Source organism: Pongo pygmaeus, chromosome 7 (genome assembly GCF_028885625.2).
Source record: "Pongo pygmaeus isolate AG05252 chromosome 7, NHGRI_mPonPyg2-v2.0_pri, whole genome shotgun sequence".
Classification (NCBI taxonomy): domain Eukaryota; kingdom Metazoa; phylum Chordata; class Mammalia; order Primates; family Hominidae; genus Pongo; species Pongo pygmaeus.
Genome location: NC_072380.2, coordinates 157,605,245 through 157,627,941, shown reverse-complemented (window position 1 = coordinate 157,627,941; position 22,697 = coordinate 157,605,245). Strand labels below are relative to the sequence as shown.

Here is a 22,697-nt window from a genome sequence, read left to right as displayed (position 1 = left end):
ATTTCTTGAGATGATGATTATTTTATATATTTTATGATTCACTGTTTTGTCCAAGCCCAAAAGTATATCCTATACTGTACACTTTACACTTACTGCAAAGGGCGCTTGTCATGGCTGTCGGCATGGCCAAGTCACTGGGGCTAACATGGCAGCAGGCACAGGTGCAGGTGGGTGTGGCTTACAGGGCCGACCTTGTACGGCTCCTGGCTGATTGATCACGAGTGTAAGGAAGCTTCTCCTCGGGAGGCCTGCGTGCTGGTGAGGTCTGAGCTCCCTCTGATGGGTGGAGGGTCCTGGCTTGTTTGCAGCACAAGGCTGTTCCATCAGCTCTCCAGGTCTTAGCTGGGACACCCAAGGCTGCTGCTGATGCCAAGCATGGTCGTGGGCCTTTGCACTTGGTGCGCTGTTGTCACCCCAACAAGTGAGGGATGCGGGCGCAGAGCTCCTCACTCACTGCCAGTCCTTCCCGGGGAAGCTTTTTGTCTGCTCTGTGTGCTCACTTGCCCAGCGGCCTCTCTCATCCCTGATTCTGGGCGGTGCATTTGACAGAGGCCTGCCTGGGTGCTGTGGCCTCTGACATTTGCCCAGACGTTGCTTCATGCCCTGCTCTGTGGTCAGTTTCAGAGGCACTCCCTGGATGGTGAATCTGTGTTTTCCGTTTCTTGGGTCGGCGTTCTGCACGCCTGCAAGGTAAAGCCAGGCTTCTTGTGCCATCTCCTCTGTCGTTGCAGACGTTGGGTGCCTCCTGGAACACGTCTGCCTGCTTTGTGTCTGTGCCGCGAGGCCGCCTGTCAGGTCTGGGTCGCCTCGCCAGTCGCAGAAGCCCTGTTTCCACAGAGCCAGCCCCGATGGAGCCGCACCAGCTCTGTCTCCTCCATTCTTGACTTTTAGAATTTCCTGCCCTTACACTTTAGATGTGTTTGGTATAGATCTTTACCAAGATCTTTAAAATCTTGCTGACAGTTTTTGTCTTAACTAGACTATTGGTCCATTTACATTACTGTAATTATTATATTTAAATTTATTTCCACCATCTTGCCTTGTACTCTGTCATTTGAGGACCAGTTGCTTTTTCGTTTCTTGACTTTTGGATTATTTTTGTTTCTTTTTCTTCTCTACTGGGTTGGAATTTGCTCACTTGGCTTCATAGTGGTTGCCTTGGATGTTCTAACATGCAGAATTAATTTGTTGAAGTCTAAAATTAGTATTTTTGCCCTCCTCCAAACGATTCAAAGATCCAGGAACATTTTATTCTGAGCACTCCGTCCACACAGGACTTGCCCTCCCCGTCGCAGCCTGCAACATGTTGTGTTTCTGTGGGTCCTGACTGAGTGGGGCCAGGACTGTGATAAGAGCTTCCCCTAGGGCTGGATGGTGGCTTTCTTTCTTGTTCACCTAAACCCTCCCAGTCTCAGCCTCGGGGCGTCTCCCGGAAGTAACTGGATCAGCACCCGGGCCTGGCCCAGGCTCTCTCCCCTGACTTCTGCAAAGCTGTGAAAGGAGCGGGCGCAGGCCAGCTGCCGGCCAGGGACCTCCTGTACGGGGCCTTCCTTTTTCCAGGTTCCTGCTTTTACTTAGGTTTTGTTCTCTAAGGTTCTGAACGTTCTTGCCAACCCAGTGATAGATTTTTAAAGTTTTTAAAAATATATCTTACCTGGTATTAATGCTTGTTTGTTCATCAAAGGGCTGGTCAAAGCTGTGTAGTTTACTCTGACAGGACGTAAGTGCCCACTCTGAATGCACTGACTCCTGTGGGTGCTGTGGGCTGGGCTCGCGCCTGAGTCTGCAGTGTTTTCTCCCAAGAGGACTGGGCCTCCTTTCCTAGGAGGGCGGCTCCGGGCACAGCCGCTCTGGCCCTCGGGTCACTGTGGCGGAGCCCGGAGTAGCTGGGAGGTGCCGTGCCTTCTGCTACTTGTTGTGGTTTAGCCTTGGACTTGGCTGGAGGCTTCACAGAAGGAAGCCTGTGGCGGGTGGGGCTGCTGACATGGCCATGGGGGTGTGAGGACATTGCTGAAGTTTTTCTGGAACCTACGTTGAGAAACTGGAAGGGATTCCTCCCAGAGGCAGCTCACCTCAGCCCTGGGCACTCAGCCTCCGCTCCTCTGGTGCCCCAAGGCCCCCACGCTTTGCCCGGGACCCCTCACATTGGGCCTGTGCAGACCCCATCGAGGTGGAGGCGGTCTGTCTGTGTCCCACTGCTGGCACGAGGCCGTGGGGGGCTCAGTCTTGTGTGTGTTTTTTGTGTCTGTCCCTTTCCTCTTTTTCTTTCCTGCTTTCTGTGGGGTAAATGAAAGTTTCTCCTCCTTTGTATTTTTCCAGTGGATTTGATTATTTTCTTGATCACCCTTAACATTGTACATTCTGAGTCTTCCTACCCAAGTCACAGTCACTCAGCTCTTCTGAGGAGTACCTGAGCATGTGCAGCCCACACTGAGCCGACCACATCTTGTTTGCCTGAAACTGTAGTTTTATCCCTTAGGAGAACATGAGCATGAGCTTTTATTTTATTTTATTTCTGAGACAGTGTCTTATTCCTGTCGCCCAGGCTGCAGAGTGCAGTGGCGAGATCGTGGCTCACTGCAGCCTCTACCTCAGGGCCTCAAGCCATCCTCCCACCTCAGCCTCCTGAGTAGCTGGGACTATGGATGCGCACCACCACGCCCTGCTAATTTTTGTATTTTTTCGTAGAGATGCGGTTTCACTATGTTTCGCAGGCTGGTCTTGAACTTCTAGGCTGAAGCAATCTGCCTGCCTTGGCCTCCCAACAACATGAGCTTTTAACCAGTAGTCAGTTATATTCACCACTGTCTTCCTCCCACCTGCCAGGCCCTGCCCCCCAGCCCTTCCCGCCTCTTGCCTCAGAACCTCTTCTCTGGGTGGTGCCTTGACTCCAGACCCTGTCGCGTTGATATGAAGCCACGGGACTGCCTCTTCCTGGGGTTTGTGGTTTTCCCGCCCCTGGGAACTGGCAAGCTGCGTTTGAGGGCCTCTGTTGGCCTAGAATCCCTGGGGCCGTGGAAAACTTGGGAAGTGGGTGGTTTCTGTTCTAGAGCCCAGAGCCCTCATCAGGGAGACCTGGCAGGATGCAGCTTGTGCTGGCCTGGCCTGCTGCCCCTTTGCACAACTTCTGAGAGGGCACTGGTTGGCCTGCAGAGTCCAGGCTGAAGGCAGGGACTGCTCAAAGTTTATGTGATGTCACGCTAACAGGGCAGGCAGCTGCAGGCTGGGTCTTGGGCCACCCTGTGATGGGGGCTAGGACAGCACCAGCACAGCTGCCAACCGTGGCTCTGGGTGGTGAGTCTGGCCCCCTCCAACCATGTGCCTCCTGCAAAGCAGGCCTTCACAGGCTGGTGACAGCGGGGCTGCTGAGGGACGGGCCTGTGCCTGGCATTTTCCAGTTGCTGTTCAGTTTCCCAGTTCCTTCCCAGCACCTTCACCTCAAGGGCACAGTGGCCACCTCAGTAGCTTGGCCTCAGGGATTCCTGCCAGTCCTCACAGCCCCTCTTCTGTACTCACAGTCCCTGCCGGACCCAGCATCTTCTCAGACATAGGTGTCTGTCCTGGAGAGGCAGGTGGATGGGCACAGGCGGTGCTCAGGGCAGCCTAGCAGGTCAGGGGACAGAGAGGGCGGTCTGGACCTGAATTGGGTTTGGAGCTGTCACTCTTGTGAAGGATGCAAACTCGGCAGATGGCAGGGCTGCTTGGGCAGTGGGCATGCACTCACACACACATACTCACACGCACGTGGGCACACATGCTCTCATGGACACACAAGCTCACACGCACACGGGCATATATGCTCTCTCAGGGACACAGGCTCACACACACATGGGCACACACGCTCCCTTGGACACACAGGCTCACACACACGGGCACACACTCTTTCTCAGGGAACAGGCTCCCTCGGACACAGGCTTACACACACGGGCACACACTTTCTCAGGGACACAGGCTCACACACGGGCACACATGCTCTCTCAGGGACCCACAGGCTCACACGCACACGGGCACACACACTCAGGGACACACAGGCACATGGGCACACACGCTGTCTCAGGGACACAGGCTCATGCACACACGGGCACACACAGACACACAGGGACGCACAGGCACACAAACATGGGAACACGCGCGCAGGGATGCACAGGCTCACATGGGCACACGCTCTCAGGGACGCACAGGCTCACACGCACACGGGCACACGCTCTCAGGGACACAGGCTCACACGCACACGGGCACACACGCTCTCTCAGGGACGCACAGGCTCACGCACACGGGCACACACGCCCTCTCAGGGACACACAGGCTCACACGGGCACATATGCTCTCAGGGACGCACAGGCTCACACGCACATGGGCACACACGCTCTCAGGGACACAGGCTCACACACAGGCACACATGCTCTCAGGGACGCACAGGCTCACACGCACGTGGGCACACATGTTCTCAGGGACACAGGCTCACGCACATGGGCACACACGCTCTCTCAGGGACACAGGCTGACATGCACATGGGCACACACGCTCTCGCAGGGACACAGAGGCTCACACACAGGCACACGCTCTCAGGGACACACAGGCTCACGCACATAGGCACACATGCTCTCAGGGACACACACAGGCTCACACACGGGCACACATGCTCTCAGGGATGCACAGGCTCACACGCACATGGGCACACATGCTCTCGGGGACACAGGCTCACAGGCATACACACTCTCAGGGACACACAGGCTCACACACGGGCACACAGGCTCTTAGGGACACACAGGCTCATGCACATGGGCACACATGCTCTCGGGGACACAGGCTCACAGGCATACACATTCTCAGGGACACACAGGCTCACACACGGGCACACGCTCTCAGGGACGCACAGGCTCACACGCACACGGGCACACGCTCTCAGGGACGCACAGGCTCACAGACAAGCACACACGCTCTCAGGGACGCACAGGCTCACACACACACGGGCACACACGCTCTCAGGAACGCACAGGCTCACACATGGGCACACACACGCTCAGGGATGCACAGGCTCACACACATGGGCACACACGTGCTCAGGGACGCACAGGCTCACACATGGGCACACGCTCTCAGGGACGCACAGGCTCACACGCACACGGGCACACGCTCTCAGGGACGCACAGGCTCACACACGGGCACACACGCTCTCAGGGACGCACAGGCTCACATGCACAGGGGCACACGCTCTCAGGGACGCACAGGCTCACACGCACATGGGCACACGCTCTCAGGGACGCACAGGCTCACACGTACATGGGCACACACGCTCTCAGGGACGCACAGGCTCACACACGGGCACACACGCTCTCAGGGACGCACAGGCTCACACACGGGCACACACGCTCTCAGGGACGCACAGGCTCACACGCACACGGGCACACACGCTCTCAGGGACACACAGGCTCATACACGGGCACACACGCTCTCAGGGACACACAGGCTCACATGCACACGGGCACACATGCTTTCAGGGACGCACAGGCTCACACACGGGCACACACGCTCTCAGGGACACAGAGGCTCACATGCACGTGGGCACGCTCGCAGGGACACAGAGGCTCACACACGGGCACACGCTCTCAGGGACACACAGGCTCACACACGGGCACACACACTCTCAGGGACACACAGGCTCACACGCATATGGGCACACATGCTCTCAGGGACACAGGCTCACGCACATGGGCACACACTCTCAGGGACACACAGGCTCACACGGGCACACACGCTCTTAGGGATGCACAGGCTCACATGCACATGGGCACACGCTGTCAGGGACACAGGCTCACATGCACATGGGCACGCATGCTCTGAGGGACACACAGGCTCACACACACACAGGCACACGCTCTCAGGGACACAGGCTCACACACACATGGGCACACACGCTGTCTCGGGTACACAGGTTCACACGCACACGGACACATGCTCTCGGACACACAGGTTCACACACGGACACACACGCTCTCTCAGGGACACATAGACTCACACGTACACAGGCACACATGCTCTCAGGGACACACAGGCTCACACACACACGGACACACACGCTCTCTCAGGGACACACAGGCTCACACGTACACAGGCACACATGCTCTCAGGGACACACAGGCTCACACACACACGGACACACACGCTCTCTCAGGGACACACAGGCTCACGTGCACACAGGCACACACGCTTTCTCAGGGACACACAGGCTCACACACGGTCTCAGGGACACACGAGCTCACGCGCACACGAGCATACCTGCTGTCTCAGGGACACACAGGCTCACGCACACGGGCACACACGCTCTCAGGGACACAGGCTCACGCACACGGGCACACACACTCTCAGGGACACAGGCTCACACACACACGGGCACACATACTCAGGGACACAGGCTCACGCACACGGGCACACACCCTCATTCTGGGACACACAGGCCCACACGCATGCTGCGTGCCGGCCCTGGAGTGGGGATGGGGGACCCGCGCTTTTTGGAGCGAGGGGCCTCTGGCACCCTGGTCTATGGCGGGCGTCGCCAGCCCAGGCAGATGCTGTTTCCGCGCTTGCTTTCCCAGCAGACCCTGTCTGGAGCTGGCACAGAGCATCCTCTGTTCCAGATTCGGCGTGGGACGTTGGAAGCAAGCGCCTGTTGCCCACTCATGACCGGAACTTTCCGGCAGTGCGAGGTGGGGGCGGGAAGCCCTTGTGACGTGCCTGGGGCCAGGGCCTGTCCTGCTCTCTGGGCCTGTCCTGCTCCCTGTGTCTGCTGTGGACCAGGCTGGGCTGTGGCCTTGACTGCTACGGAGACCACCACAGGCCCTGGGGGCCCCACGTCTGCAGGACGAGGATGAGGACGGAGCACACCTGCCTCATAGGGTTGTGGGAAGAACCAGGTGAGGCCGCTGTCACCAGTGCGCAACTGTGCCCGCCACGGTGGCTGTGCGCCCGCGGTCCTGCTCACGCCGCGCCACAGGGCTTCGGGAGGAGGTAGCCAGTGCCGGGGGCTGGGGAGGCCCCAGCAGGACTTGCTCCCAGGAAGCCCAGCGCTGCGCCTCCCATGCGAGAACCAGGTGCCGCGTTGCGGGGAGCCGCCTCCTGCGCCCGGCCTCTTCAGGGACCTCCCTCCCAGCTGAGCAGGCGGCAGCCCCAGCAGAGGGGGAGGTGGCTGAGGCTGGCCCTGGGCCTGGGGACGGAGGGCGCACGGCTGAGGCGCCTCCTGGGGGCTCTGCCTGCCTGCTCCGTGCCCTCTGCCTGCCTGCTCGCGCCCACTACGACCTCTGCAGGCAGCAACCCCCACCTCAGGCAGGGCTCTGGGTACAGCATTCTGGTGGACAGCCTCAGGATAGAGTCCACGGGGACTTCCAGAAGCTTCCTTTCCCATCACCTATTAAACTACCCATGAACACAGGCAAAAACAAAAATGCCACATCAGTAAATTGTGACGTGGATTCTTTTTAAAAAGCTCATGCGAGATTACTGAGCAGAAAAGAAGAGGCGGGACGTGATCATGACAGACCCCTCAGCAACAGCCCTGCCCTCTCAGGACCCCGTGTGGCCCCAGCGCCACACCAGGACCCCAGTTTGGGAGAGGGTGGGGACAAGGGGCGCTGGGCTCGGGTGGGCTTTGCCGTGCAAGCAAGTGAGGGGTTCTCGAAAGGGTAGAGCTCAGGATTTTTTGAGAAGTGTTACAGTAAGCACCTAATAAAAATTAAAATATTCTATTCCATTGAAAATAGAATTTTAGGCCAGGTGTGGTGGCTCACACCTGGAATCCCAGCACTTTGGGAGGCCAAGGCAGGCAGATCCCTTGAGCCAAGAAGTTCAAGGCCAGCCTGGGCAGCATAGAGAGACCCCATCTCTAGAAAAAATAGAAAAATTAGCTGGGCCTGGTGGCTTGCACCTGTGGTCCCGGCTTCTCAGGAGACTGAGGCCGGAGCATCATTTGAGCCCGGGATTTGAGGCTACAGTGACCCCTGATTGCACCACTGCAGTTCAGACTGGGCGACAGAGCAAGACCCTGCCTCAAAAAAGGGAGAGGAAAAACAAATAGAATTTTTTAAATCAATGCAGAAGACGAAAGCAAAACATAAAACTGTACAGAAAGGCAACCAACAAAGCCAGGTGAGAGGCCAGATTCCATGATTAAAAGAACAAAAACCTCACTTTAGATCACAAAACCAGACCAGAGCGGGTCTGAGTTCACCCGCTGGCAGAGTTCACCTGCTCCAGCCTTTTTTTTGTCTTTTCAGTTTCTTATCTCCTGGGGCCAAGGCTGGGCTCTCATCCTGTAGGCTGTGTTCCCAGGAGGCCCAGCCGAGCTGGGGGTCTCCTGGTTTGCGGCGCTGAGTGCTCAAGTCTCCTGGTTTGCAGCGCTGGGTGCTCGGGTCTCCTGGTTTGCGGCGCTGGGTGCTCGGGTCTCCTGGTTTGCGGCGCTGGGTGCTCGGGTCTCCTGGTTTGCGGCGCTGGGTGCTCGGGTCTCCTGGCTCTTGCTGGTGCTGCGCCGCTTGCCCCGCCTGCCAAAGCCAGTGACAGGTGAGAAGCCCTTTGAGACATGAGGTGCCAGGCCCTCGTGCCATCACCTTTATTCAGAAGGACTTCTGAAATCACCCAATTGTTTTTTGTTTTGTTTTGTTTTGTTTTTGTTGTTTTTTTTTTTACACAGTCTCGCTCTGTCGCCCAGGCTAGAGTGCAATGGCACAATCTCTGCTCACTGTAACCTCCGCCTCCCTAGTTCAAGTGATTCTCCTGCCTCAGCCTCCCGAGTAGCTGGGACTACAGGCCATGCGCCATCATGCCCAGTTAATTTTTGTATTTTTAGTAGAGACTAAAAATGTTGGCCAGGCTGGTCTCAAACTCCTGACCTCAAGTGATTCTCCTGCCTTGGACTCCCAAAGTGCTGCAATTCCAGGTGTGAGCCACCGCGCCCAGCATTATTTTGTTTTAAAATAGTGTTTGTTGATGCATTGGGCAAAATTGATTCACTGGGCATTGCGCATATATGGTAGTGAGCAGAAGACATTTTTATTTACTGGATTTTAAACAATCATTTTGTAAAGAGGTTTGAGTATAAGAAAAATACCCTGCACCACAGGATGCCACTGGCGCTCGCCCTCCTTCGTGGGACCCAGGTCCCCCTGCACCCGTCCTGCTGCCTGAGGCCACTGTGCCTCCCCTGGATGCTGCCCCTGTGGCCCTTGGGCCCTCCCTGCCCTCCCCACCTCCTGGCTGCTGCCCAGGGCGGCCTGGGGTGAGGCAGTGGCTCAGAGTCAGCAACAAAGGCTCAGCCTCATCTCTTACCCTGGAGGTTGGCTTGGGGGGCTCAGCTTGGAGGGGATCAAAGGAGTAGCTGAGCACCCTTTGACCAGGCGGCCTCCTAGGACACAAGCAGGCTCCGAGGAGGGGTCTGACCCTTGTAGTGCCTGAGCCTCTGTTTCCTGCATTTACAAAGCCCTTCCATGAATTTTCTCGTTTCTCTCTTAAAGCCGGGGCAACCCACAGCGACACTCATTCAGAATTTGTGAACAAGCCAGGACCCTTTTGTGGGGGGCCTGTCCCAGGTCACAGACCAGGTCTCTCTTTTGACCATGGACACAGAGGATCCAGGAAGGGGCTGTGCTGCCAGGCAGGTCCATGTGTCCTGAAGGCACAGAGGCCGCTCCAGACTGCCCATCTCAGGAACTTGTCACGCAGACGGAGCCAGGTGTAACGCCAGCCCTAGGGCCAAGCAGTGGCTTTGCAAGCGTTGCAGCGGCCACACCACAGTAAGAAATTCTTTTTCTGTGCATCCAGGTGGCTCCAACCAGCACCGTCCTTTCCGTGTGGGCTATGCCTGACCCCCTGCTTTCCCCCTCCCAGAAAGGTGAAGAAGCCGGCCCTGACCTCCCAAGTCCATTCCATGGCTTGCTGATGGGCGGGGTCACAGACCTAAACCCCTCAACCTGGCCTGTCCTGGAGCAGGCAGCCTTGGTGAGCACAGCTGCTGAAGGGGCGGCAAATGCCGGACATGCCTGCTCACTGGGGTCGTGTCTTTGCCCAGCCTGGCGCAGGCACTGGGCGGGGAGAATGGGGCCTTGTGTCTCCAGCTCACAGCCGAGCTTTCAGAGCATGAGACTGGGTTCATTGTTCAGAACTGGGAAAACTAAAAACAGCATTGAGAATGGAACTTGGGCCTTCTGGAAATGACAGCTGAGTAAAGACTCATTTATTCTGCTTCCCTTCTTGAAACTCACTGCAGTGAACAAAGAGAATGAAAAATAGGGAACAAGATTTAATCCACAATGGGCCTAAGGAATAGCCATGGCAAAGGAGGGTGTCGGCCAGACGGGAAGCAGTGACAGCCATATCAGGTCTCCAGCAGGCTGGGTTTTTGTTTAACAAGAATGGATTTTTTGGAGATAGCATTGATGAGTATTTTAAAAGAATGGAGTTGTGGCTCAGGGGAGCTGAGTATAGGCAGACATCTGGCAAGATGAGGCAGAAGGCCCACATGCTTCACTTTTCTATAAGATACAGACTCTCATTTTTATTCTAATTTTTAGAGAAGGGGGTCTCACTTTGTTGCCCAGGCTAGAGCGCAGTGCCACAGTCATAGCTCACTGTAGCATCGACCTTCTGGGGTCAGAGATCCTCTCACCTTAGCCTTTCAAGTAGCTGGGACCACAGGCGTGTGCCACCACACCCAGCTAATTATTGTATTTTTTGGTAGAGATGAGGTTTTGCCATCTTGCCCAGCTGGTCTCGATCTCCTGAGCTCAAGCAATCCTCCTACCTTGGTCTGCCAAAGTGCTGGGATTAGAGGCGTGAGCCTCTGCCCCCATGATCCAGACTCGTAAGGGGTGAAATGGGGAACGAAAGGATGGGCTGAGGATTCTTCTTAGTTTTTCAGCACATACTGATCATTGCGTTCATATGAGGAAACTACCAGAGACCAGGGAAAAAGTCACCTGGAAGGATTAGAGGGAACAGTAAGTACTCAGAGCTCTCAGAACACTAAGAAGAGTGCCTGTTGCAGCAGGCTGACTGAGAAACCTCATAACTCACAGGGCATGTGTAGCGTACCCAGTGGAGAACAGTTAGCCCTAGAATAAATGCTGCTCTGCTGCTGTGTGACAATCTCAGAAGCAAGAGTCAACATTTTCAGTTTCCAGGTATCTGGATCCAAAACAAAGCTCAAGAATAGTAACGGGCCGGGCACGGTGGCTCACACCTGTAATCCCAGCACTTGTGGAGGCCAAGGTGGGTGGATCACCTGAGGCCAGGAGTTCAAGACCAGCCTGGCCAACATGGTTAAACCCCATCTCTACTAAAAATACAAAAATTAGCTGGGCGTGGTGGCATGCACCTGTAATCCCAGCTACTTGGGAGGCTGAGGCAGGGGAATCACTTGAACCCGGGAGGCGGAGACTGCAGTGAGCTGAGATCATACCATTGTACTCCAGCCTGGGCAGCAGAGCAAGACTCCATCTCAAAAAAAAAAAAAAAAAAAAAAAGAATAGTAACAGGAACACAAAAAATATGCAGCTTTCCAAGAGGTAACATTCATAATGTCTGGCATCCAACCAAAGATTATCAGGTATGGAAAGAAACAGGAAAATAGAACCCATACTGGAGTGAAAAATCCATCAAAACTGACATAGATGTTAGGTTTAGCAGACAGGTTATTAAAGTAATTATTGTAACTGTATTCCATATGTTCAAAGAGCAACAGGAAAGACTGAACACATTAAGTAGAGACATGGAAGTATTTTAAAAGATCCAAATTAGAATTAAAATGAAAATGTCCAAGTACAAAATACGCTGGATGGGATTAATGGTAGATCAGAGATTGCAGAAGATTAGTGAACTTAAAGACAAAGCAGTAGACACTCTCCAAACTGAAACAAGGAAAAGAAAAATACTTTAAAACAAACAAGAGCATCATTGAGCTGTGGGACAACTTTCAGAGGCCTAACAATTGTGTGATTGGAGTCCCTAAGTGGGAAGGGAGGGTCAGAAGAATTGTTTGAGAATGTGATAGCTGAAAAGCTTCCCAGTTTGATGGAAACTATCAGCCTAGGTCTGACCATCTTTTCTTTCTTTTTTCTTTGTTGACCAATGGATTCATGTCACATGATCTGACCATCTTAATGACCCCTGAGCACAAGAAATGAAAATCACACAAGGTACATCATCATCAAGTTACTCAAAACCAGTTACAAAGAGATAAATCTTAAAAGCAGCCAGAAAAAAAAAAAAAAAAAAAAAAAAACAACGCCTTTTGTGTATGAAGGAACAAAGACAAAGACACAGATGACAGCAGATTTCTCATGAGAAACAATGCAAGTGGGAAGACAATGGTGTAGTGTGTTTAAGATGCTTAAAGGAAAAAAAAAAAAAACTGTCCACCAAGAATTCTATACCTAAATATCTTTTAAGTGAAGGTGACATAAAGATGTTTCCAAACACACAACAGCTGAACTAGTTCATTCCCAGCAGACCTTCACTGAAAGAAATGTTACAGATGCTTTAGGCTGAAGGAAAACACGACCATGTGGAAGTCTGGATCTATACAGAAAATTGAAGAGTACTGGAAATGGTAACTACATGGGTAGATACATGATATTTAAATCTCTTTAAAATGTAAGTGTTTAAGAATACTAACTGTGTAACAGAGAGAGGAATTTATAACATACACAGAAATAAAATATTTGACAAAAATGGCAAAAATAAAAGGCCAGGAGAGAAGAAAATGGTGAATGCATACGTTTGAAGTGGTAGAATAGCACTTGAAGGCAGAGTATGACAATTAAAGATGTATGTTATAAACCCAAAAGCGTTTACTAAGAGAGCAAAGCAACAAATTACAGCTGATAAGTCAACAGTGGAGGTGAAGTTGACCCACATAAAATACTTAATCCAAAGAAGGCAGAAAGGAGGAAAAGAGAACAGATAGAACAGGTAACACACAGCAAGATGGTCAGATTGCATAAAAAATCAATACCCACATATATGCGGGCTAAAATAAACCTTTTTTTTTTTTTTTGAGGCAGGATCTCACTCTATTGCCCTGGCTGGAGTGCAGTGGTGCAGCCATGGCTCACTGCAACTTTGACCTCTTGGGTTCAAGGAATCCTCTGGCCTCATCCTCTTTTTTTTTTTTTTTTTTTAGATGGAGTTTTGCTCTTATCACCCAGGTTGGAGTACAATGGTGCAATCTCGGCCCACTGCAACCTCCGCCTCCCAGATTCAGGCAATTCTCCTGCCTCATCTTCCCGAGTAGCTGGGAATACAGGTGCACCCCACCATGTCTGGATAATTTTTTTGTAGAGACAGGGTCTCACTATGTTGCCCAGGCTGGTCTTGAACTCCTGGCCTCAAGGGATCCTCCTGCTTCAGCCTCCCAAAGTGCTGGGATTGTAGGCATGAGCCACTGTCTTGCCACCCCTTTAAATTTAAATAAATAAATAGGTTGTAAGTAAAAGAAGGATAAACATTACACAATTCTAACTCTGATGTAAAGCAATCCAGAGTTGCTATAATATCAAATGTACTGATTTCAGAGCAAAGGAAACTACTAGGATAAAGATACTTCATGATAAAAGAGTTCATTCATCAAGAAGACACCATAAATGTGTATGCACCTAATAACAGAGCTATAAAATACATGAAGCAAAAACTGATAGTGCAAAGAGAAGTAGACAAACCCACAGTTGTAGCTGGGGCTCATGACCTGTTTCTCAGTGACAGGTAGAACAAGTAGACCAGAAATTAGTATCAGCACCATCAACCAGCCTGACCCGATTGGCTTTATACAGCACTTCACTGGCAGCACATTCTTTTCCAGTGCACACGGGACATTTACCAGGATAGACCATTTTAGGGGACCATAAAAAGCATCAATAAACTTGAATAAATTCAAATCATATAAATTATGTTCTCTGAGAAAAATATAATTAGAAACCAATAAAAAATATCTGGAAGATGATTAGTTACTGAGTATATGTTCCATTAGTCAAAGAAGAAATCAAAAGAGAGGTTAGAAAGCTTTCTGAGGCTGGGCGTGATGGCTCACACCTGTAATCCCAGCACTTTGGGAGGCAAAGGTGGGAGGATCCCTTGATCTCAGGAGTTTGAGACCAGCCTGGCTAACATGGTGAAACCCCATCTCTACTAAAAATACAAAAAAATTAGCCAGGTGTGGTGGCACATGCCTGTAATCCCAGCTGCTGGGGAGGTTGAGGCAGGAGAATCACTTGAACCTGGGAGGTGGAGGTTGCAGCAGGCCAAGATCCCACCACTGCACTCCAGCCTGGGTGACAGAGTGAGACTCCATCTCAAAAAAAAAAAAAAAAAAACAGAAAAACTCTTTGAACGGGATGAAAATGAAAATACAGCATATCAAAACTTGTCGAATATCATGAAAGCTGTACTCAGAGGGGTATTTTATAACACTAAATACCTAAATTTTTTTTTTTTTTTTTGAGACAGAGTCTCTCACTGTCGCCCAGGCTGGAGTGCAGTGGCGCGATCTCAGCTCACTGCAAGCTCTGCCTCCCAGGTTCACGCCATTCTCCTGCCTCAGCCTCTCGAGTTGCTGGGACTACAGGCGCCTGCCACCACGCCCGGCTAATTTTTTTGTATTTTTAGTAGAGACGGGGTTTCACCATATTGGCCAGGATGGTCTCGATTTCCTGATCTCGTGATCCACCCACCTCGGCCTCCCAAAGTGCTGGGATTACAGGCATGGGCCACCACGCCCGGCCCTAAATTTTTTTTTTTAATGTACAAATCACTGAACTCTGCTTCTAGCTTAGGAAATTAGAAAAAGGAAAGCAAATTAAGTCTAAAGGATGCAAAAGAAAGGAAACAAAGATCAACGTGGAAATTAATGAAAACAGAAAAATAGAAAAAAAACGATTAAGCTGTCTTTTTGAGGCAATCAGTAAAATCGATAAGCTTCTAGCTTAAAAGTGAAGAAAAGCAAGACATTTTTATATCAATGTCAAAAATGAAAGATGTGGCATAGCTACAGAGTCTGTTGCTTTTAAGAGGATATAAAGGAATAGTATGGTATAATAACTTACGCCAACAAATGTGATTAATTTTATATGAAATGGGCAAGTTCCTTGAAAGACAAACCACTCATACTCACATAAGAAGAAATTTTTAGAACCTGCTCAGCTCTGTATCTATTAAATAGATTCAATGTGTAATTGAAAACCTTCCCACAAAGAAACTACGTGCCCATCTGGCTTCACTGGAATCTCTGCCACACATTTAAGGAAGAAATAATAGCAATTCTATATAAACTCTCCCAGGAATTTGAGAGGAGGGAATACTTCTCATTTTGTTATGCTGGTATTACTCTGATAGCAAAACCAAAGATGTTACAAGAGAATAGATGCAAAAATGAATATGAATACGGATGTAAAAATTCTTAACAAAATTTTAGCAAATCCCATTTGAGAATATATAAAAAGGACAATATGGCCGGGCGCGGTGGCTCACGCCTGTAATCCCAACAACTTTGGGAGGCCAAGGCGGTGGATCATGAGGCCAGGAATTCAAGACCAGCCTGGCCAACATAATGAAACCCCGTCTCTATCAAATATACAAAAACAATTAGCCAGGCATGGTGGCGGGTGCCTGTAATCCCACCTACTTGGGAGGCTGAGGCAGGAGAATCGCTTGAACCTGGGAGGTGGAGGTTGCAGTCAGCTGAGATCATGCCACTGCCCTCCAGCCTGGGCAACAGACTGAGACTCCGTCTCAAAAAAAAAAAAGAAAAAAAAAAGAAAGGACAATACATCGTGACCAATTGGCATTTATACAAGGAATATGTAATTGGTTTAAGAATAGAAGATTAATTGATGGAATCCAGCTATTACCAAACTAAAGAGAAACCATGTGATCATTTCAATAGATACAGTAAAAGTATTTTACAAAATCCAACATCCATTCCTGGTTTAAAAAATAACTTGGCAAACTAAAAATACAAAGGAACTTCCTTGACCTTACAAAAGACATTCTGAAAAAGTTACAGTCAACATCATACTTAATGGTAAAAGACTGGATGCTTTCCCTGAGATTAGGAGGAAGGCACATATGTTCACTCTTACTAATTGTGTTCAGTAATAATACTGCAGGTTCTTCCCAGTGCAATTATGCAAGAAAAATAAATAAAAAGATCTAGTTTGGAAAGGAAGAAGTAAAACTTTTTATTCACTGTTGACATGATCATCTCTGCAGAAAACATAATAAATCTGTGAAAAAAAGCAATTAGAACTAATAAGTGAGTTTATCAAGATTACAAGATCAAATTGTAAAAACAAATAACATTTTTTTCTGTATCAGCAACAAAAAATTGGAAATTATATTTTGTTAGTATTATAAATATGAAATGCTTAGGGTGATTTAACTAATATGTGCAAGATTTGTACACTAAAAACTACAAAATGTTGCTGAAAGAAAGTAGACCCAACTAGATAGAGAGAGATGTTTTGCTCACAGATCAGAAGATTTAATGTAGGTGAGATGTTGGTTTTCCTCATACTCATCCATAGGTTCAACACAACTGCAATCAGAATCCCAGCAGGCTATTTTGTAGAAATCGAGAAGCTGATTCTGAAATTCATATAGAAATGCAAAGGACCTGGAATAATTAAAACAACTTCAACAATGAAAAGCAGAGTTTGGGGACTCACAGTGCCTGATTGCAGACCCGGTGCGCTTGGGCTCACTATGGCATCTGGGGGTCCCAGATGGGAGGAAGCTTCCTGAGAGGTGACGCCTGAGTTGAGTCTAAGAGGATGAGGAGGTGGGTGAGCATGTTGGAACCCGTGATGGAAGGATGGACTGAGGATGGAAAGCAGGTGCACAGGGGAAGGGGTTGGTCAAGGTGGCTCTCAGGCTGTGGATGCTTTTTAGCTTTTTAGAACTTCACTGATGCTGCTGCTTTACTTTTCAAAAAGATTGAAGCTGTACAAGCAGGTCACCTGTTTCCTCTCAAACAAGAAATTAAAAATATTTGAGTTTCGTTTCTTTTTCTTTTTCCTTTTTTTTTTTTTTTTTTTTTTTGAGACAGAGTCTTGCTCTGTCGCCCAGGCTGGAGTGCAGTGGCGCGATCCCGGCTCACTGCAACCTCAGCCTCCTGGGTTCAAGTGATTCTCCTGCCTCAGCCTCCCACGTAGCTGGGATTACAGGCACATGCTGCCACACCTGGCTAATTTTTGTACTTTTAGTAGAGATGGGGTTTCGCTGTGTTGGCCAGGCTGGTCTTGAACCCCTGACCTCAAATGATCCACCTGCCTCGGCCTCCCAAAGTGCTAGGATTATAGGCGTGAGCCACCGCGCCCAGCCTGAGTTTCATTTTTAAAAATAGCATTCATAGCAGTCCCAAGCATTAAAATAAATAGTTGTGTGGAGATTTAAGTGGCAGAAAGAGCGTTTCCTCTAAGGAGGTAGTTCCCCCGCTTGTGAGGGAATTGTGTAGGTTGGATTTGTGGCCCCACAATCTGTCTGGGACTTGGAGAAAGTTTCCGATTGGCCTGCAGTGTCCCTTCCCGTCACTGGCTGTACTCTCTTCTGGTGCTTGAGTCTTTTTTATTTCCCTTTGGATTAGCACAGTTAGTATCTATGGAATGGCCTCTCCTCGGGGGGTGGGGGGGGCTGTACTGATACCAGCTGGGGCATCCGGGAGCAAGGAGACAGGTGCCCACCACAGCAGTGCCCACCATGGTTCGGCAGACTGTCGGAGTGTGGTGGCACATGTGAGGTGAGGCCCTGTGGCTTCTATGAGCCAGTGCTGCAGACGAAATGGCACCAAGGCTAGGAGCAGCCGTGCAGCCGTGGGTCCCTCCCCGTCACCACCCAGGCCGGAGGCCATTGGTTCTGATTACTAACAGCAGAGGCTGCTTTTGCCTGACCTTCAACCTCAGGAAAGGCAACTGTGCTCTGTGCATCCAGCTGTATCTGGCTTTTTTTTTTTTTTTTTTTTTTGAGACAAGGTCTCGCTCTGTCGCCCAGGCTGGAGCGCAGTGGCGGGATCCTCCCCTCTTCCTCCCGTGTAGCTGGGACCATAGCCACGCTCCACCACACTCGGCTGATTTCCTTACTTATTGATAGGAGTTTTTAATATGTCTGATGTGGCCCTTTGTCAGATTACACACACACATTACACATGTTCTCTGTAGCAAATATCTCCCACTTAGGATGTGCTTTTTTTTTTTTTTACTTAATAGTTTCTTGATAAACAGATGTTCTGAATTTTACCATAGTCCAATTTGTTAATTTTTCTTTTGTGCATTGTTTTTTGTGTTTGTCCAATTAAGATATTTGTGCCTACTGTAAGGCCACAAAGATTTTCTCTTACATTTCTTTCCAAAAGCTTTATTATTTTACTTTTAACATTTAGACCTACAATGCATCTAGAATTAAGTTTTACGTACGAGATTGGATGAGGTAGAGGTCAAGGTTCATTTTTTTCACACTTGACCCTTGAACAACTCAGGGTTTACGGGCACTGACCCCCACCACGTGGTCAAAAACCCATGTCTTACTTTCCTCCTCCTCCGTCACCGCCGCCTCCTCCTTCTCCTCCTCTTAACTACAAACAGCCTGCTGTTGATGGGAAGCCTTCAGATAACAACAGTCAATTCACATGCATTTTGTATGCTATTGTAATATCTACTGTGCGCTTCCTATAAAGTCACAAAAGAAAATGGTAGTAAGAAATAATAAAGAAGAGAACATATTTACTGTCATTACGTGGAAGTGGATCATCCTGCAGATCTTCATCCTTGTCACCTTCACATAGAGTAGGCTGAGGAGAAGGAAGAGGAAGGGGGTTGGTTGTGCTGTCTCAGGGGAGGCAGAGGAGGAAGAAAATCCATGTATATGTGACCCTCCTGGCTCAGACCCGTGTTTTTCAAGGACGGACTGTATACCTGGTGAACACAGCATTGTTGTCAGAAGTCAGGTGGTCCGTGTGAACATGGATTGCTCCTGAGCGCCCTTGTGCTACGGCTGTGCATGCTGTACGCGTGTGGTCCCGCGTCCTTCCCCAGTGACTCCCGGCGAGTGTCGCCTGTGTGTGGACAGCTGGGGACACTGAGTCTCAGATGTGGGGCTGAGAGTGAGGGCGGAGCAGGTCCTGTGTCCTCCTGTTCACCCTCCTCCCAGTCCTCCAGTCCTGCGGTCCCATGGTCCCGCCATGCTTGGCTTGTGCCTTCGCCGGCCCAGCATGCATTGGGGGTGGTGTCTCAGACTGGCATGGGCTGGATCCTGGCTGGTGGGCACAGTCTCCCTGCTGCGTGTGGGGCTGGCCAGGCTTTGCTGCAACGCAGGGCCAGGCTTCAGGAGCACTGAGGAGTGGGGTTGGCTGCCCGGGGGCGGCTCACGGGTGCCGTGGAGTCCATCTTCATTCTGTCCGGCCACTCTGCGGCGATGGGCTTGGCTGGGTGGTTGGTGTGGTGAGGCGTTTTCCAGATCAGCACTGTTGCTTCTCCCCTCTTGCAGTGTAGCACCTTCCCGTCTGATGCTGGTGTTGTCCCGATGATGCCCTGACGTCTGTCCACTTGGGCGAGGAAGCAGACAGAGATGTCCCAGACACAGGACTACGAGTGCAGGAGCCATAATGTCGACCTGCCAGAGTCAAGGATTCCAGGGTCGAGCACTCGGTAAGGAGCCGACCAACCTGCGGAGCTGCCCGGGCCTCAGGAGTGGGTGGAACAGCTGTGTTCCTGTAGAGAAAGCAGTGTGCTTGCAAGACTCTCCGTGGAGTCGCTGGCTCTTCCCAAGGCCTGGATGGCCGATGCCACCTGTGCACAGCACAGCCCTCAGGGCTCTGGCCCGCAGTCCTGCAGATGCGGGTCGCCATGATTCGTTGTTTTTATCTTTCTAATTTTTGACTTTCTAATTTATTCATTGATTTATTTATTGAGGAGACAGGGTCTCACTCTGTTGTCCAGGCTGGAGTGCAGTGGCGCGATCATAGCTCACTGCGGCCTTGAATTGCTAGGCTAAAGCAGTCCTCCCACCTCACCTCCTGAGTAGCTGGGACTGCAGGCGCGTGCCACCACATCTAGCTGATTTTTAATTTTTTGTAAAGATGAGGTCTGTTGCTCAGGCTGGTCTCAAACTCCTGGGCTCAAGTGATCCTTTTGGGAGGCCAAGGCCTCCCGCAGTGCCAGGATCACAGACGTGAGCCACTGCTCTGCCCTGATTTCTAGGCTTTTATTTGGAAATAATTTCATGCTTCCAGAAAAGTTACAAGAATAAGAACAGCCCCATGAGCGCTCGAGTGCCCTTGCCCAGAGACCCTGTGGTTAGCATTGCTCCTGTCGCCTCTGAATGCTTTTGGAGGTCGCGGTGTGAGAGCGTGAGCTCCCTCAGGACGTCTTCCAGGTAGCCCAGGACACTTCCTCCTGTCGCCTCTGAATGCTTTTGGGGGTCGCAGAGTGAGAGCGTGAGCTCCCTCAGGACGTCTTCCAGGTAGTCCGGGACACTTGTTACCACAAGTAAATCTGGCCCTGTCCCGTCTCAGCCAGCGTCCCGTGCCTCCAGGTCAGCTCTGCCCCTGACTGCTTCTCTCTCCTTGGCCTTTTTTAATCTGGAAGAATTCCACAGCTTTTCTCTGCTTTTTGTCACATTGATATTTTTAAGGTAATAGTCATCCTATTTAAAACAGATCATCCCAGCCTGGGCAACGTAGTGAAACCCCATCTCTACAAAAAATACAAAAATTAGCCGGATGTGGTGGCAGATGCCTATGGTCTCAGCTACTCGGGAGGCTGAGGTGAGGAGATCCCTTGAGCCCGAGAGGTTTAGGCTGCAGTGAGCTGAGATCACACCATTGCACTCTGGCCTGAGCGACAGAGTGAGACCCCCGTGTCACAGTAAATAAAGTAAAATAGAGAGTTCCTCGGTTTGGGTTTGTCTGACAGTTTTTCAGGAGGATGCCACACAGGTGGTGTTGGGTCCTCCCGGGCCCCGCATCTGCAGACACTGCTGTCCATCCGCCCCTCACCTGGCAACATGACCTCTGACCCCGACAGAGGCCTCGCCCGCACCTCCCTAGGTGCAGCTGCTGCCTCCCGGCCACCTCTGGGCGCTCTGGGCCCGGCTCCGTGTCTGGTGCTTTGTGTCTCCCTGTGTGGTTGGTCTTTCCGGGACTCTGTGCACCTTCCACAGTTGCGATCCATACTCGGCCTTGACCTGAGCAGGAGTCCTGCTGTCTCCTTGTTCATTCTTTGGTTCGTTCTTCATTTGTTTGTTCGCTGATGTGGGCTGTGAGCTCCATTGGGTTTTTTCGGGGTTGATGTTGCGCTTGCTCTTCACTGGCTTGGTGCATAAGCGCCCAGATAGGCCCCTAAGCGTCTCGCTGGATCCTGTGTCCCTGACGTCCTCATTCCTGCGAGTGCTAGCTTCCTCCTGGCACAGCTGCCCTGCTCAGCCTTGGAATCAGCTGTTTGTCTAGGGAGTGCTGGTTCCTTTTAGGGAATACTGGTCTTAGAGAACAAGGTCTGGGTTCTTAGAACATTCAGTGCTACTGCAGTGTATTTGCTTTTTGCTTTTTGGCCTTTTTTTTTTTTTTTTTTTTTTTTCTTTTTTTGGATGGAGTCTTGCTTTGTCGCCCAGGCTGGAGTGCAGTGGCGTGATCTCAGCTCACTGCAAGCTCCGCCTCCCAGGTTGAAGCATTTCTCCTGCCTCAGCCTCCTGAGTAGCTGGGATTACAGGTGCGCACCACCACGCCCAGCTAATTTTTTGTATTTTTACTAGAGATGGGGTTTCACCATGTTGGTCAGGCTGGTCTCGAACTCCTGACCTCGTGATCTGCCCGCCTCGGCCTCCCAAAGTGCTGGGATTACAGGTGTGTGCTTTTTGGCTAAGCACACAGAACTAGAAAATTACGCAGGAGTATGCACATGTACACACACAGGTACCCAAGCACACACACACGCCTCCATGCACACACATACATACACAGGTTCACGAGCGTGCACACATGCCTCCACACATGCAGGTACACGCACATGCACACGCACACACAGGTAGGTACATGAGCTCGCACTCACACCTCCACGCACATGCACACAGGTACACGAGCGTGCATGCATGCACGCCTCCACGCACACACAGGTACACGAGCGCACACACACGCCTCCACGCACACACACGCAGGTAGGTACACGAGCTCACACGCATGCCTCCATGCACACGCAGGTAGGTACACAAGTGTGCACGCACGCCTCCATGCACATGCAGGTAGGTACGCAAGTGCGCACGCATGGCCTCCACGCACACGCACACACAGGTAGGTACACAGGTGCACACGCACCCCTCCACAAACACGCACACTCAGGTAGGTACACAAGTGCACATGCACACCTCCACGCACACCCACACGCAGGTGGGTACACAAGTGCGCACACGCCTCCACGCACACGCACATGCAGGTGGGTACACGAGCTGGCATGCACGCCTCCACGCACATGCACACGCAGGTGGGTAAACAAGTGTGCACGCATGCCTCCATGCACACACAGGTAGGTACACAAGTGTGCATGCACGCCTCCACGCACATGCAGGTAGGTACGCAAGTGCGCACGCATGGCCTCCACGCACACGCACACACAGGTAGGTACACAGGTGCACACGCACGCCTCCACAAACACGCACACTCAGGTACACAAGTGCAC

General features: G+C 51.1%; 1 protein-coding gene across 4 annotated transcripts in view; it reads left to right on the top strand.

Annotated features, from left to right (window-relative positions):
* Positions 1 to 22,697, top strand: part of ARHGAP39 (Rho GTPase activating protein 39) — a 157,356-nt gene that overhangs the window by 62,921 nt on the left and 71,738 nt on the right. For 3 of the 4 annotated variants that reach the window (XR_008504250.2, XM_054499344.2, XM_054499340.2), the window contains exon 2: positions 19,516 to 19,676. The exons of the other annotated variant lie outside the window; for it this stretch is intronic. Coding sequence is in view for 2 of the 3 variants with exons in the window: in XM_054499344.2 (XP_054355319.1) it covers positions 19,597 to 19,676 (80 nt within the window). In the remaining variant the exon portion in view is untranslated. The remainder of the gene's footprint in view (positions 1 to 19,515; positions 19,677 to 22,697) is intronic. 4 annotated transcript variants of the gene reach the window in all.